Raw genomic sequence first — 18,079 nt, 5'->3', positions numbered from 1 at the left:
CCAAATAAATAACATATCAAAAAGCTTAGGGCGTAGAAGTTAGAATTTATGTCCCGAGCAAATATTCTGATGGATTTTCACAGCAAATGACATATTAATAGGTACCATATAACACGCACACACATACACGCGCCACAAATTAAACCCAATATACAGGTAGAGAGAAGTCACAGTGTTTAGCACTCCTAATTCAAAGGTAACAGAATGATCTGACTCTATGTATGAGACATGGAATAAGCAGATCTGACAGATATACAGGGCCGGATTTCAGAGAAGGCAACGAAAACACACGGGCTTGGGAGTGGCTAGTGGCCGGGCTCAGTCGCTTTGAGATATATGCTTTTAAGCTCCACCCATGCACTGTCCATTTAAATATATGCCCCGCCCTATTCCTGAAACCACACCCCCCCAGAGGCCGGTTACCTGGGAACTATTTAAGGTTTGCCGTAGAGGTTCCAGGTTATCAGGCCCCTTTTGTTACGCGGGTAGGTGGGAGGAGTGATGTTTAACCCTGCCCACCCACTCCAGCTGTGATGTAATAGGTTATAGCCCCGCCTCTCCCAGCTCCCATATAGAGCCAGAGATTTCGAGGTATGCCTTACTAATGCCGCCATGTTTTTTTTAAACAATGGAGGAGCATCCAGTGCTTTCGTCCCTTGGGCTGCCTTGGAGATAAATCCGGCCGTGCACAAAGAGTTAAAATATTTGTCACAAAACCAGTCACTTAACGTCAAGAACAAATCCAATTTTAAATGGTGAAGTATATTCATATATATAAGCTAGACATCATCAACATATTTCAGGACTATATATTTACAATTCACATTGTATCAAAACATACATTCATTTATATTTCATGTGCTATTCATTAAACCTTATATACAAGTTACTGTACACTTTGAACATGGTCTGCAGGGGGGGGGTGCTTTGTCAAACCTAATGCAGATTCTGCGGCTCAAATTCCCATAATGCAACAATCTAATACACAACGCGGTTTGAAAAATGACCCCCCTCTTTTGAGTATTCCTCATAGTCCTTCAACTTTGACATTGCATTGTTAAAAGTGGGAAAAAGATAATAATAGTGCAAAATATCTTTACTATTGCACCAAAAGTGGTAACTAATGCAGTTTGTCATCTTCCTCAAAGGAGATTTAAGGAGTAAAAAAAAAAAAATCAGTCTGGGCAAATTTTGTTTTAACTAAAAGGCACAGAACAGTGAAATACCCTGTGCAAGATACCATTCCTACAACATGGAATGGAGACAATCATACCTTCTGGGTGAAGGTTAATATGCCTCTTGGTCAGCAAGTTGAAGATTAATTCAAAATGTATTATTTATTAACGGGCTGCAGTACCATTTGGAGCCTGAATACTGATGGGGGCACTGTGGGCCAATTAATTTCTTGATTAAACAGCGCCACCAGCTCTCAGGCTGAAAAAAGTACTGCGCTCGCAAAATGGCATTTCAGTCTTCACGTTAGAACCCCAGTAATTTGGTGAAAACTATAAAAGCGTCACATGGCCACCAAAAATGCACCTTAATAAGAGGAGCTTGTGAGATGTGACAGAGTAGAAGGAGCACAGAATGGACTCTCGTATGGTCTCCATTATCACATCTACTGAAGGCCTAGAAATGTAGCACTATAACATTTAGCCAATATTTCCTTTTAATGACTCATCACAACCTTTGGCATATGGAAATTTAATAATTATAGTTTTTGACATTAAAAGAACTTTTAACCAGACTATTCATGTTTCTTGACGGTACCTGTTTTAGAACTCATAACAAAAGCAAAGGAATTTCTAGATTTTGACAAATTTAGTGCATTATCTGCCATTTTTTTGCCAAGCTACGCCTTTCCGTATCAGTATGCAACCCTGTCTTGGGTATCGCTGACCAACACCCTGAAAAACTGTTGTGCGTACGACCTTTTCGCTGCTCTTAGAAAAATCCTAAATTAATATTAATTACTGAACAAAGCCATGGAAATACACAATTATAATTTACTTTACCAAGAAAAGAAAAAAAACAAAAAAACATAAGATAGGGTTCACTTAATAATAAAAATCAACTAATTCGGTAAAAAAATAAAAATAAAATTAAAATATGTTATTAATGTTAGAGGTAGGGTTAATAAATGAGGTAATGGATCTTAATTCTATCTAGTTTTAACAAAAATATTTATAATCTTCTATTTAGTCTTAAATGAGAATATTTTAATTTGAATAAGGCATACTCATCTTAAATATATTTAAATTAAAAAGCAAATATATATATATCTATATCTATACTTAGCTATATTGTCTACTTTTTTACTAAAGTTACTTTAATGGATTAGTATAAGCTGTCTTTGATTTTTTGCAAGTCAATTGAAACATAAATCAAGCCTAAAAAAAAAAATCATCAATCGCTTTTGGATATATAGATAAAAACACTGTGTTTTTATGCAATTAAATCAATGGGAGCGAGTGTGGGGGGGAGGGGCATTCTTTAAACACCAAAAATCTAAATCAATCTGCATTTTGCCTTAATTACTCTTTATATAATATACTTTTATTACTTTTTATTGGCACTTGAACTGCTTTTATAAATGTTTCACAGAATTATATATCGATATATCCAGAAGTTTCTGCCTACTGATTTATAAAATTTTAGTAATTAGGTGAATATTTTGAATTAGAATCGTAAATTGTAGTCAATCATTAATGGTCCCTATGAAGACGACTGACCTACCTCCTTTTATATATCAAAATATGCTTGTCTTTTTTTTCTTTTTTTCATTTAAAAAAACACATTATTATATAATTAATATATTATATATAATATAATATATATTAAAGAATCATTTTGTTTGGTGTCTGATATTTAGGTCAATCTTTTTTTTTTTCAAAAATAAAAATAGGCCTTGATTCTAATTTTTTTTTAAAAAAAAACCCTTTTCTGGAATATACATTATTTAAATAGTTTTCAACACATATGCAAATTAGATTAAGCATAATGTTCAAGAATATTGCTTCCCTTAATTTGGAGGGAAAAAAAACAATGAAAGTCAACTTATTTAAGTATAACAACAAATAAAAAAAATTAAAAAAAAATTACTGCAAACAATAACAAAAAAAATACTAAAAATATAAAAAAAACATTCTTTTATAGAAACTATAGTTTTGTTATTTTGATAGATCTTGTGCATTAAGTAGCTTAAGCTTGTCTTTGATGCGTTACACCCCCCAAAAAATGTTTTGACTGTGTAAATGGGTCTTGGCTTCCAGCGATACATTTGGTCAACGATTCGGAACGCGATATAAAAAAATCCCACCGCTGTATCAGTCCAAGTCACGTGAGTCGCTGCCTTTGATTATTTTGTAGCTTATTCAGCATAATGGAACATCATTTTTAGTTGAGCGGTTTCATATCGCCCCTGTGAATTTTTTCGCCTTTTTAACCAGTTAATTTCTGGGATGTCACTTTTATCCAGGCTTGGTTAGCAGGTCTTCTTCTAAACGTTGGTTAAAGATGAGGTTTTTAGCGTGATGTCAGGAGCTTCTCGGTCTTGAAATGTTTTAATGGAGCGTTAATAGTCCGCATGATCGAGACCACTCAACCATGATGAGCAAAGTAAAGGTCTTAGAACCTCCTAAAGTGCAAATCCAAAAAGTATTCAGAACTTCCATCAATCTGCATTATCTTGAAGGTGACCCAGCCAAGATCACCGGGAAAAGTTTTACTCTAAAGTCCTCTATCGACGCGTAATATGTCACACCAAGGACAATTCTGCTTGGAAACTGGAACACCTCCTCGTTTTTGGACTGCATTTTGTTAACATGGAGATCTGAGTGCTGAAGTTGGTTCCGTTGCTGCCGAGGGACGGATGGTGGTACTTCATATCAGATCCGAGGAACCTTTCCAGATGCCACCTTCTCCACTTGCGTTTCAGTTCGCCTTGAACCTGGGTTGGGAAACAAGACATTTACCCCAAAGGCAACTCATACACATTGTCGACACACTACTGAAATGATGTTGTAACAGACACATTTGGCTAGTAGTTTGGGCAGTTATTTGGATTTAAGATAAAAAATCTCATATTTTGGGCAAAAATCTCTAAAATTGATAATATATGTGATTCTAGCTGAAAAAAAGGAGGTTGTTACTGATTAAAACGGTTCTCGAATTGTTAACCAGTTCCAGAATCTATAGGCAGCCTTGATGGGACGCACCGATTGGCTGCACACCGATTGGCTGCACACCGATTGGCTGCACACCGATTGGCTGCATGATGTCGGTATGATCAACTGGAGGAACGCACATAGCAAGCAGCAGTTGGAAACATACTCAATTGGGCCAAAATTTTAGCCATATGTGAATTTTCTGTTCTTCCAGTTTCTTGCACAACAATAAGCACAAAACATAAAAAATGTAAATAGCGTAAACATATAAAAAAAAATGTTAACATGAAAATATAACCCAAATTAAAATACAGGTTTCGGCTAGAAATTATTTTAATGTAACAGCATAATAACTCACTCTTACCTCTCCGTTAAGAAAACAGTACAGAACGGCCACCACGAAACCCTGCAATGACGAAGAAAAAAAGAAGAAAGGTTTAAGGTGGGTCTTCCAGCAGAAATTGGGGACAGAAGTCTCGGTTATGGGGAAAATTGGGGACAGAAGCCTAATTGTGGCTTTTTTTAGTAACAAGGGCAGTTGATTTTAATTGGTATTATATTAGATATATTTAATATATTTTAAATATTTTTTTTAAATATTTAGTTGTCTATTGTCGGAATGCACCTGTTTAACATTTTTGGTGGGCCGGAGAAAAATATATATATTTTACTGCATTTGAATAACTCATACCTGAAAAGATCCGAGGATAAGATCAAACACCAGCCTCACTTCAACTTTAAAATTGTCCGGAAAAAACCCAAACATTATATAATGAATTCCAAAAAGTGGAATTAGCAGAAGTGTGGACTTGGCCAGTCTCCTGTATAAAAAAAAAAAAAAAAAAAAACACAACAAATTATTACATGTTAATTCATGTAAAAAAAAAAATATATTAAAATAATTAGGAAAATAGCATTGATTAATTAAAAAAAATAAATCCATGTTTTAATACGTAATATTGTTGTGTTTAAAGGGTTAATAACATATCTAGCCTGTTTTTGCTGGGTATGAGGGTATCACAGGGTACTGCAGCCCTGCAAGTATCAACAATGTATATAGAAACAGCAGGAAATGGCTTTTTAACCCCTTAATGACAAAGCCCGTACATGTATGGGCTCAAAATGCATTGTTTTCAATGCGTTTATGGACCTCCTATTATCCTTAAGGGGTTAAATTAAACTGCATTAATAAAATTAATTCTTCTATATGCCCCACTCAATCAAGGCTTAACTGCCCCAGCTTTTATTTATATATAATCTAACATTGTTGCTTAAAAATCATGTTGCCTGCGGTGTCCAAGGGGTTAAAATAATATAGTCTTTTCTCATTTTCTTTCCCCCCAGAGGTTTCTAAACATCTTCTTTTTCTACAAATGTTAAAAACATGTCAGTTCCAAAACACTTTTATATTATGTAACAGGTTATTTGCGGAAACATTTTATTTTGAAATCGTCCACATTTCCAGAGAGAAAATGGATTTGCGGCTTTAGAAGATAGAAACACTAATAGGCTGTTACAATCAGAAAATAACAGATTTGGCACTTGTAGGCAAAAAGTGGAAAAATATATATTTTTTTCGTTTCAGTTTTTAAGGATATTGGTTTTACCCATAATAACCCATAATTACCCATAAAATGCGGTGAATGGACTGAAGGTAGGTTGACAATTAAGTTTTTGAGAGCACTTAGTCTGTCTTGCCTGTTTTTAAGACTGAATCGTCAAGGACATCATTATATCCATACCTACCAAAAATGTAAATGCTCAACGAGGGGCAATTTTAGGGGGTTAGAGGCATCTCTGGGAGGGGGGGCTTTCTCAAGACTTTTTATGTGACTTTGTGTACTATTGCTGGGGATTTGTATAACGGAGTGGGGCATTTAAAGGAAGAATAATGGGTTTTACTTTATAAAACCATTCCCTGCTGGTTCTATACACATTATTGGGGCTTTTAGGGCTGTAGAACCCTGCGATACCCTCATACCCAGCAAACATTCTGAGCATCAAGGGAAGAAAGAAGGGTATCAAGAGATGAAAGAGATATCAAGAGATGAAAGAGAGATATCAAGAGATGAAAGAGAGATTTCAAGAGAGGAAAGAGGGATATCAAGAGAGGAAAGAGAGATAAAGAGATGAAAGAGAGATTTGAAGAGAGGAAAGAGGGGTATCAAGAGAGGAAAGAGGGGCATCAGGTGATTATCATGGACCTATGTTGGCCCATGGTGTTTGTAAGTTAAAAGGTGACCAGTTCCAAAAAGATTACTTGATGGGCATCATAACCTCAGCCATGTTTCAGGTTGAGAGGTCAACGTGACAAAAGAAAAAAATGGAGGAGGCTCCTAAAAAATGGAAAGACCACGCTTTAGAGGGTAATTATTCATGAGGATGAGAACAAGGACAGAGATGGATGACGTTCGGCTCTTGGGTTCTCATGAGCTACGGGTCCGGCTTCCAGGGTACTCGTCTCCCATACGCCCATCTGCTCCCTTTAATCATACCCAACTGAAGGATCCCCTGATCAGATTACCCAATTTATGGATCCCCTGATCAGATTACTATGCACTAACTGGTTTTTTTTTTTTTTTTTACTGTTCATCCTACCATTTTAAGATTTTTTCGTGCGTCGTTAATCCCGTTCCGGCCATAGTATGAACTGAATTGATATCAAATATATATAAAAACAAAAAATAAACACTTGAAAAAAAATGTTAACAACACTTACATATATTGGCTATTTTCATTTCTTCCAACATCCGGTGAGTGTAATTTTTGCACCAAAATCCTTATGATACAGATAAAAAGAATACAATTGACCTAAAAAGAAATGACATAAAAAAAACAGCTGAATTTTTTTTCACTTTTTTTTTTTACCTAACTTTACAGACAAAAATCCTGTTACACGACAAACACATTTTTATAATAATAAAAAAAAATAATTAAAAAAGTCATTCGAAGCAAACCTAATGAGTCTTTTACTCTCCCGCTGGAATTAATTCATGTTTGGTATAGAGAGACAGCCATCTTGAGCCTAACATCAACTTGCTTGGGACTTTGTGTCATATATCCCAAGTATGATGATGTCAAGCTCATAGAACACAGCCATGCATGACGGAGCAGGGGCCGACCGCGGACAGACGACAAGGCAGCAAGCGTTCGGTTCTATCGAGAACTGGTCATTAAGCGGAACCACAGATATCCAATGCAAATTCTTTCAATTCCAAAAATAAAGTCACGTCAATTTGAAACAACACAAACAGTTTTCTATACAGTGTATGCATTACAAAAATAACCACGAAAAATTAAAAAAAATTCAACTAAATTTTGCATTAAAAAAAACATTCTGTAAGCAGAATTAAAATTCAGAAAAGGCAACAAAAATAAGTTAAACATATAGCATTTATTAAATGTAATGACTGTGTACCATTAGTAAGTACTCATTAAAGTTATCCAAACATCGCAGCAGGCCTAGCCCAATGCTAGATTTTTTTTATATTAAACCGCTAAATAAAAATGTAAAAACAATTCAAAAATAGTAATAACGGCGCCCACATGGAATGGTTCATTTTATGCAGAAGCGCTCGCGGCACTGTATGAAATCCCCCCCCAACCCCCACCATGTGTTCTATATTCAACCTCCTTTGGCTCTCTTACATACAGTTTTAATATTTGATGCTGATGAGTGCTATGTGGTTTAATATCCAAATGCTTGGGTTTTCATTCATAAAAATCAACACATTTTTTATTTTTTTTTGCTAATCTAGAGCTCAAGCTTGAAGCGCAGGGCGGGACCATGACCCAATATTGAATAAACGTGAATAATTTACCGAAAATGAAACCAGAATGGGGGCTCTGATGATCCACCAGTATGGCGAGTCGATTATATCCCAGCATCTGCGAAAAAGGGACAAAAACACTTAAGGGTAACTATGACGGAAAAGGCTATGCTATATATATATATATAATAATTTATTTTGTCGTTTTTTCTTTTTTTAAATAGATCTATCTATAAGATGATTTCATGACATCATTGAATTAGTCGCTGGCCATCAGACTTCTGATATGTGTAAATATATCTATCTATCTATCTATATATATATATATCTATATATATATATATATACACACACACACATATATATATATATATATATATATATATACAGAATAAAATAATTAGAATAACACTTATTCTGGGGATTATGAGACAGTAATGAATGTTTTATTTCGTTAGATTAAATTGTGGTATTTTTAATTTTGATCTGTCTTTAAATCCAATTTAATAACATCAACAATAAACATTTTTTTTTTTTTTTTTTTTTTAATGGTGACTGTCTCTTTAAATGGTTCTTACCCTTCATCATCATAATTGATCCTGGTAACAGTCCAGGCCGTAATAAATACCGTCGGGGACCCTGTTGTGGAAGGAAATAACTTTAGGTTACCCGAGTAAAACCATTTGCATTAAATATCATTACCGAGTATTGATTAAGTGCCAAGACTAATGCCGGCGATGCTTCAACATACAGCCCGCCGCGTTGGATTCAGGCATCGGTTAATCTGATGACTCAATAGGAAAACGATCAGTTCTTTAACCCTTTGAGCACTGAAGGGCCAGACAGCAAAAGGTTTGAAGGATAGACTTCTTTTAGAACTTAAAAGGAAATAATTTACTCCTGGAGTACATAAGTGACTTCACCTGACCAACGTAACCCTGCCACGGTTTCGCTTCCCCGGTTTTTTGTTATCAATTCATAAAACGTCATTTCAGAAAATGCTTAGTGAACAAATACATAATTAAAAAGTGAAACCATTACCGCGGATAATAAACTATTCCGGGTCTGAAAGGGCAAAGTTAATTAATATTTCCCAAAAGCTCGCATCTGTTCCTTCCGATGCATTCCGCATGCAAATCGCCCTAATTTGCAGGCACGCCGTAACTCTGCAGGCAACGCAAGCTGCGAGGGTCTATTCCGCTCCCCGACTGGCACATCATACCAGCTCCTGAATGATGGCGAATAATGGTCATTCTTCTAATAATTGGAGATTTTTTTAAAATTTTTCTTTTTTTAGCAATTTTTTTCCCCTATTTTCTTGCACAGAATACAAAACTATCCCAAATTTTATACTTTTTTGGAGATGAAAAAAAAAAAATCCATAAACCCAAACAGAGGCATCTTGCTGGCCCCATACGGTTCGACTGGAGTCTGCGCTGATTGTCAGTAAAAGCCAACGCTGTGGGATACGAAACACTTAAAGATTTATTTAGGTCCCTGAAGTCTGCTCTTAAAGTCTTGCATTTATTTTTTTGGAGGCTCGAGACGCTACTGAAAGGCACCTTCATTGCACAGACAAGAACGAGCGGACAGCTTGATGGAGCCATCAGTTCTGGTTTGTAATTAAAGAGACTATACCGCCTGTAGGAATCTAGCCTCTAAACATTTCTTTTCGGCAGACCGCATACATTTTATTTAAATAAAATATATATATTTTTATCATTATTTTTTTTTTTTTTGCGGGATCTCTGCAAGCATTTTAAGGGTCACTGTAAAAAAATTCATAAAATGAAACTTATTGGTAAAAAAAAAATCTCTAAAATAACTGATGTAAAATGAGAGGTTCTAAGGTTGTGGTTTTTTTTTAGATTTTTAGCTCAATATAGAGACCTTAAAACTGTCGCAAATTTGCAGTTTTTGCAATACTTTGTGTAATATACTTCTGAACTTAATTTTATTTAATAAAAAGGTGTAAAAGTATTTTTTGTTCAATTGGCAATGATTTTCTACATACTGTAGATTTACCCCCCTCCCCCATAGCGACACTGCCAACAGTCACAAGTTTCCTTGGCTGGTCCTGACAAGCAGGCATTTATCTCGGGTCTCAGGCCCCAAAAGATCACGAAGCGCAGCTTATTATTTAGTATAATATGGTCTAAATAATAAAATGAATGAAAGGAAAAATATTTGAAATGAAATGTTTGGGTTTCAGATTTTGTAAAATTAAAATGTTTTTTTTTTTGTTTAGATTTTTACAGTTTTACTATGAAAGAAATAATAATAAAAAAATAAATAAATAAATAAATATATATATATATATATATATATACTCACCCCAGCCAATCAAAATGTACCACCAGAAATACTTTCTTTCGGAAAAAGATATGACCAGGAGCGTGTGAAGATAAAGTCCTTCCACCAAAAGCCAAAAGAAATTGGCCATAATGCAGTACTGGAAAAACACCATGGCCGCTTTGCACCCAGGCTAAAAGAAAAGATCAAAACGCGTTGGTAGCATTTTCTAAGGATCTTAGCAATAAAGCTGCATGTATTGAAGTTTATATATTAGTTGCAGTGGCGGCCATAAAAACTATTTTCTTTAGGGACACAAGACGTAGAGTTTAGTTCAAAATAAATAGTTAATGTTCCAAACAAATTAGAATTGTTCTGCCTATACCATTAATAAAGGCCAGGGGGTTCCTTGATGATTTTCCCTTCCTTAAGCACGTGAAAGCAGAAAGTGGGTGGAGCTTAGAAGTGGGTGGGGCTATCTGGCAGAGTGGGTGTGGTCAAAAGAATGGGTGGGGTTTAAAAGCAATCTCCTCTTGTTGACTTCAAAGGAATAGGGAGAGAGGAATGGGATACCCAAATTCCAAATTTTGTCTCTACCTCCCATAAAAATCATATTTAAAAAAAAAAATTATAAAAAAATAATAAACATTTCTTGTATATAACCATAACAACCCAACACTAATAAATTATACTATATGTAGAGTTTTTTTTTTAGAGGTTTATATTTTAATTTTTTTTTTTATATATTTTTTAGATTTGTATATATTTTTTCTATTTTTTTAATTTTTTATTGAATGGTAAATAAGCTATAGCTGTCCACAAAAACTATATAAAAAAAATGAGGCAGAATCAGTCTATATATCCATTTTTCGAGCGATCCATACATTAAAAAAATCTGCGGTTTTAAATATTCCGTTTAAACACCCGTAACAAGCTTCTGATATTAAATACATATATTTTAATTAATTGTCCAAATGTTACCACGTTATTGAGTGCTCAATGAACAACAACATCGCTAGTCGCTAAACAAGGAATGTTACCATTTCAAATACATTATTACACGTTGTGTTCATCTGAAAACCATTAAAATGTAATTAGGTTAATGGGTTTGAAAGCTACGACGTGATGAGGTCTGCGGGAAAATATTTCTATTTCTGCTGCGGAAAGTGCCAAGTGTTTATTATGTATGATGACAGAATGCAGCTCATAAAAGTAACAGATTTGGCTCCTTGCGAATTTTTCTTTCGACAGTTTTTAATTAAATCAATTAGCTTATTAAAGATTCTGTCCCACTTATAGGAGACATTAATCAAAGTCTCTAAGTGAATCAAATAAACATTGGCAGACATTCCCTGAAAAATTATGAATGGGGCAAAATGTTACAGGAGTAAATCGTTATTTCTTACGGGAGCTTCCGACATTCAGCCCAACCAGGAAGAACGTTGTGTTTAAGTAACAAAAGTGTTAAATTCAGCAAAGTGGAACAGCATCTTTAAAAAGAACCGGTTACCCCCCCAAAAATGGAGAAAGATACTTTTGGGGACTATGCGTTAATGGCCAACAGGTAATTTTTATTGTTGGGCTATACAGGCAAAAGTTCGAATTAGTGAACGACTAATGGAAATTCACTGGGAGCTCCCCAAAAAGTTTTAACCACTTGTTTACCATAATTTATGAAATAGACTCTTTCTTTTGGGTTGATATGTTAAATTTTAAATTCTATTAATAGGACCTAGACTAAAAATGGCCGTAGGCAAAGCAGATTGTGTCTTTCGCATTCAGGGACGCCATTCACTGCTCCACGTAGGCCAAGGTAAGAAACATCTTTCCCGATTCTTTGGTTTTCTATGGAACTTCTTTTTCTAACCCAAAAAATCTTAGTACATCGAGTTTATGGAATAACATACGGGAGACCCTTCTCCAGAAAGTGGAACAGCCGCTTTAACTTCCTGTTCTCCGCAGGAAGTTATCTCTCCGCTGCTGTTAAGTTGCTGATTGTTATGGATTGGCTTGTGCAGCCTTGACTAATTTCTTTCCCTACAGAGTTTAAATGCAAGAAAAGTAAACAAAAAAAAACAAAACAAAAAAAGGCCAAAAAACTGATTTTTTGAAACAAAAACATCTCTGAAAAGAGGGGTACACAGGGAATATTTGGAGGTGTGGCTAGGAATACATAGTCTGTAGGTATATAAAGCCTGTGTTTAATAGGTGCCTTTAGAGACAGTGCTGCGGTAATTCCTTTAATAAATGCAACATTTCTGCTAAATTTAGACTTTTAGAGATCTGGCGGCAGAGCTATTAAGAGACCTCCGAGGATTTGGAGGAGAAGTAAACATAAAACGGCATTAAATGTGGCATTCAGCCGTCTGCAATATTCAGGTGTTTTAAGTCGTTGGGAGAGCAGACAAAGTGGTTAAGAAGGGCACATAGTGCTGCTGGGAAATATGCTGATCTTTAACCCTTTCAGAGCCAGACAAAGTATTGTCTAAGTACCGTAGAGCAGAACCAGGGCTGTTGGGAACTCTATTAGCCTTTTAAACGTAAACTTAGATCAGTGAACACAACGTGCCATTGGAACACAGGAGTGATGGGAGTGATAAAGGGCCATTGGAACACAGGAGTGATGGGAGTGATAAAGGGCCATTGGAACACAGGAGTGATGGGAGTGATAAAGGGCCACTGGGACACAGGAGTGATGGGAGTGATAAAGGGCCATTGGAACACAGGAGTGATGGGAGTGATAAAGGGCCATTGGAACACAGGAGTGATGGGAGTAATAAAGGGCCTCTGTACGCCATTAAAAAATCAGCCGTTTCCAGCTACAATAGTAATTTACAACATTAACCCCATCAGCGCTGGATTTCTGATCCATTTAATGTTATTGTAATGAGCAAAATGTGCTTTTGTTTCAAAAACAAGGAAAAAAGTGACCCCAAACTTTGAAAGGTAGTGTAAATTATAGATATATACACACACACTGTATTTACAGATATAATATACTCACAAATGGTGGTACAAATTATTTCATATTTAGATTAAATGGGACTTTCGCCTAAAGGGCTTCGGGGAAAATTGCTCCTGGGAATCGACCGTTAATTCTGACCCACTCACGGCGTGTTAATCCGTTTCACACACGAGTGTGCGCGCTTGTAATTCCGCTGAACACGTCAGACGAAAGACTTCAGGAAACCGTAACAAATCGCTGTAGGCCAATATACTCAAAAACAATGATTTCATGCAACGGCTAGCTGCGGAGCCGTGTTTATGGAGCTTTATCTTTTCCTGAATACCCATTAATAACACCACAGCCGTTGTTGGCAATATAACGTAAGGGCCGATAAGCGGAGATAAGATTAGCTTAAAGTAGTTTGTTTTCAACTGATATCAGTAAAAATAATGGGACGTGCGTGACTTTAAACAAAGAGTGTTCCGTGGGGTCTTAGCTGGACTTGTTGAGTAGGTGAATGATATAATCTGCCTCCCAGCAGAAGTGGTAGAGGGTAATACAGTGAGGGGATTTAAACGTGCATGGGATAGACGTTCGGCTCCTGAATCCAACACGAGACCAACGACTGATATATGGCACCTTGATGATGGAATAATTTCCCGCAGATCAGTTTTCCTTCCTTGTTTTATTACTGTTTTTTTTATTTATTTAAATATTCTCACTATTTGGCAGTAAATACAAAACCGTGAGCCTAAAATATATATAAGAAAGAACCAATTATTCTAATAACAGTAAGTTTTCCAGAATGCAGAAACTATAACAAACACTAAAAGCCCCAACTTGTCTTTTTACAGCAAATCCGGACAGTATTTGGACGGCAAAAGTTTGCGTAACAAAGAACTCACGCAGAAGAGGAAACCATTTATTAAAGAATGTTAATGTTTTATTTATTTAACAGAACTGTCTCTTCCACCTCTAGGACTAATAGCGTTCAGCAGCTACTGGTTCTCGCATGTCCTCGAGGAAGAAAACCTTGTCCTGACAGAGAAATATATTGTCTGGGAAATTAAATATAGATCGCATGCCTCGAGCCGTCGATTTCACCTCCCCCTCAAATTAGCCAATTTATAACTCAATCTTATTTATTTCTTCAGGGGTAAAATGAAGAAGAAAAGAAAAGGTGAGAGAGAGAAAGAAAGAGAAAGAGAGAGAAAGAGAAAAAAAGAGAAAGAGAGAGGGAGAGAGAGAAAGAGGGAGAAAGAGAGAGAGAGAGAGAGAGAGAGAGAGAGGGAGAGAGAGGGAGAGAGAGAGAGAAAGAGGGAGAGAGAGAGAGAGAGAGAGAGAGAGAGAGAGAGAGAAAGAAGGAGGGAGAGAGAGAAAGAGAGAGAGAGAGAGAGAGAGAGAGAGAGGGAGGGAGAGGGAGAGGGAGGGAGGGAGAGGGAGAGGGAGAGGGAGAGAGAGAGAGAGAGGGAGAGAGAGAGAAAGAGGGAGAGAGAGAAAGAAAGAGGGAGGGAGAGAGAGAAAGAGAAAGCGAGAGAGAGAAAGAGAAAGCGAGAGAGAGAGAGAGAGAGAGAGAGAGAGAGAGAGAAAGAAGGAGAGAGAGAGAGAGAGAAAAAGAAGGAGGGAGAGAGAGAAAAAGAGAGAGAGAGAGAGAGAGAGAGAGAGGGAGGGAGGGAGGGAGAGGGAGAGGGAGGGAGGGAGAGGGAGAGGGAGAGAGAGAGAGAGAGAGAGAGAGAGGGAGAGAGAGAGAAAGAGGGAGAGAGAGAAAGAAAGAGGGAGGGAGAGAGAGAAAGAGAAAGCGAGAGAGAGAAAGAGAAAGCGAGAGAGAGAAAGAGAAAGCGAGAGAGAGAGAGAGAGAGAGAGAAAGAGAGGGAGAGAGAGAAAACAGGAAGGAAAAAAAGGAGAAAGAAGGGAAGGAGGAAGGAAAAAAGTTTACAAAACAAAAAGGAAAGAAAAAGTAATAAAGAAGAAGAGTAATAAAAGAGAAAGAAAAGAAAAAAAGGAAGAAGAGAAGGAGGAGAGGAAGGAAAATGTAAAAGAAAGAAGAGAAAGAAACAAATGAAAGGAAAGAAAGAGCCACAAAGCAAAGAATGAGAGAGATAATGTCCCTTTTTACCCCGCAGATCCTGCTTTTCTAGGAGGTCAGAATGTTTGCTGGGTATGAGGGTATCGCAGGGTTCTACTGCCCTAAAAGTAGCAGGACCTTTGATGGTCACCTGAATCTTACATTTCTTAAGCTATATGTTTTTTTTTTTCTTTTATTTCACAAAATATCATCACAGTCCTGTCTTCACCCACCAAAAAAATCATCTCCCAATTTCCTTAAATATATATAAAAAAAAAAAAAAAAAATGTACTTACCGAACCGACAAAGCAGTGATCGGACTCTCCGCTTTCGAAGAGAACGACGTCCTTCACAAACACGGCTATGGCCCTCATGATGAAGGACATGAAGAGGTGCATGTGGATATAATTCCGGGTGCAGTGCAGCTTCCTGCGGGGGAACGAAACCAAGACGCGCGTTAGCTTTATTGATCCCCGATCAACACTGATTTGGCTGAGCGTGTTGGGAGTTGTAGCTTGAAAACCCTCAAGGTTATTATCTACCACACAGTAGGTCCCTCGCGTTGCCGGAACCTTAATTAATGCCGTTGGATAAAAACGGGGAGCCATCGCAGGAATATATAACCACAGAGATTTGGGGCAAAAGTAGCCTAACAAGGCAGAAATAATGTAATGGGGAGGAATAATCACACAGATCCTATAGAACAGGAAGTTAAGACAATCTATTTTTTTTGTTTATGGAGTTAAAGATTTCTGGCCGTATATAAAGCGCTTTTCTGTACATTTACGTAGGACGAGTACGAGTGACAGGTCCGCTTTAGCCGTTTAGTTCCTCTTTAGCTCAGACTGCGAAGCATCCCTTTCTGAGGCTTATCAGATAACAAAAAAAAAATTCCCTGACTCATTTCCATGCGATATCCTTATCGGGAACGTCAACAGGCAATAAGAGCCGGCTTTAAATTTATTACGCTAAATGTATATTTACAACTTAAACAAGATAAAATAATGGCTGTTTTTATGGGAAATTCCTAGAATGCACCTAAAAAAAATAATAAAATAAGATAAATCGGAGACGTGCCCGGCGCGCCCCCCATAATACTACACGTTATCGTATCGATCTTTTCATTTTATTTTTATTTTCTGCCCCGTTCCGTGCCCGCTGGCGGGCATTGCGTGTACCGTTCGCGTCTAATAAAAGTTTGCATTGCCGGAAAAGATAGAATCGTTCATCCCGAGAAATTTCTGCATATGCCGGAGATTTGCCTAAAAGGCACCGAAATATTTCCGCATGGATTCATGAATATTTAACCGTACGGGTGCCGGAAAAAGCAAGCGTGCTCACTGCTGCTCAGCGCTCAAAGGGTTAAACGCCATTTGGTGTTTGTTTACAGGATGTGCTTACGTATTAAAATAGGTATATCCTGTGGCGTGTTAAACTTTGGGGTAACCGCCCCCCCCCCCGTCGCCTCTTCCCTCCTAGGGTGACCACATCGGCCATGTTTTCCAGGACTCATATCATTTTTACATACTGCTGGCAAGCCCAGACAAAATGCTGCCCTGCAGTATGGAGGATGTATAACTGGTTAATTCCCTTCCGCGAGTCTATACATTCCACCCCACAGCTTCTATGTTAGGTAAAAAAAAAGGTGCTGCGTCTTTAAGAACCGGAGTCCCCATATATGATGTCATAGCCTGGCGTGTCATCTCTTAAAGGCACAGCAACTTTTAATGAAGTCTATGGCTCAGCACAGCCTCCGTAGCGTAAAAATAAGGCCGGTTAAGGCCTAGCATTTATGTGGTTGGAGACAGCAGGGGGCTCGATCACCTAAGAGGGCGATCTGCCCCACCAGTTTGGTACAAGGGGGGCTGCTATCCCCTTGGACATGTCAGCTTAGGCCAAGATACGTCACCGATTACATCACAAACATTTATTTATTCATTACAGAAACTGCTTACTTTCAGTAGGGTCATAACAGGTGGATGACCTGGCAAGGGTTTTGTTTTAACATTAGAGGATAACCCCAAAAAAAAGTTTTGCTAATCACCACAAGAATTAACACTTTTTTAGGGCAATACGGGAGCATTTTTATTCTTTTATTTTATTTTCTGTCCCCTGTCATGCGCTCGTTGCTGTTAATTGGGGTTTCTCAGGAAGGGAAACAATTTTCTTGAAGATATAAGAGGTGCCCGGAAGCTCAGACGGATAATTGGCGTGGTTATGGCAGCTACCAGACAGCCCTTTGATTTTTTTTTCAGGGGCTCAGAAAGGCAGGAGCCTCTTGCGTTAAACGCAAGCATTTTTTGCATAATAAGCAGAATTTCTCAGAAACCTGCATTTTAAATCTTTCAGAATCAGCACAAATTGTAAATTATTCACAGAATAAGTGAAATTATATTTTTTTTATTTGCCAATTACTTTTTTACAACATTCAGAGAAATAATGAACAGCAAGAAATACAGAACATTTTGTAGGATGAAATATTAATTAGGATTATTTATACAGCCAGAGAGTATATAATATATAATATGAGGAATATACAGGATATAACGGGTTATAAGGACGGGATTAGTTATACGGCCGGAGAGTATATAATATATAATATGAGGAATATACAGGGATATAAAGTGTTATAAGGACGGGGTTAGTTATACGGCCGGAGAGTATATAATATATAATATGAGGAATATACAGGGATATAAAGTGTTATAAGGACGGGATTAGTTATACGGGGGGAGAGTATATAATATATAATATGAGGAATATACAGGATATAACAGGTTATAAGGACGGAATTAGTTATATGGGGGGAGAGTATATAATATATAATATGAGGAATATA

General features: G+C 37.0%; 1 protein-coding gene and 1 long non-coding RNA gene across 2 annotated transcripts in view; both read right to left on the bottom strand.

Annotated features, from left to right (window-relative positions):
• Positions 1-730: 730 nt before the first annotated feature.
• On the bottom strand, positions 731-1,936 carry LOC128498032 (uncharacterized). The gene is made up of 2 exons (XR_008354379.1): positions 1,594-1,936; positions 731-1,553 (listed from the first exon to the last, which is right to left on the bottom strand). It is a non-coding gene; the product is annotated as an uncharacterized LOC128498032 (long non-coding RNA).
• Positions 1,937-3,462: 1,526 nt separating this feature from the next.
• LOC128498026 (vasoactive intestinal polypeptide receptor-like) overlaps positions 3,463-18,079 on the bottom strand; it is an 87,541-nt gene continuing 72,924 nt past the window's right edge. The window contains exons 6-13 of the mRNA XM_053468296.1: positions 15,537-15,669; positions 10,271-10,421; positions 8,515-8,575; positions 7,988-8,054; positions 6,886-6,977; positions 4,858-4,987; positions 4,531-4,572; positions 3,463-3,949 (exon numbers count right to left, since the gene is read on the bottom strand). Of these exons, the coding sequence (XP_053324271.1) occupies positions 3,758-3,949; positions 4,531-4,572; positions 4,858-4,987; positions 6,886-6,977; positions 7,988-8,054; positions 8,515-8,575; positions 10,271-10,421; positions 15,537-15,669 (868 nt within the window). The 3' untranslated portion in view covers positions 3,463-3,757. The remainder of the gene's footprint in view (positions 3,950-4,530; positions 4,573-4,857; positions 4,988-6,885; positions 6,978-7,987; positions 8,055-8,514; positions 8,576-10,270; positions 10,422-15,536; positions 15,670-18,079) is intronic.

Source organism: Spea bombifrons, chromosome 5 (genome assembly GCF_027358695.1).
Source record: "Spea bombifrons isolate aSpeBom1 chromosome 5, aSpeBom1.2.pri, whole genome shotgun sequence".
Lineage (NCBI taxonomy): Eukaryota > Metazoa > Chordata > Amphibia > Anura > Pelobatidae > Spea > Spea bombifrons.
The sequence above is the reverse complement of the archived record's forward strand: the minus strand, read 5'-3'. Positions and strand labels throughout refer to the sequence as shown.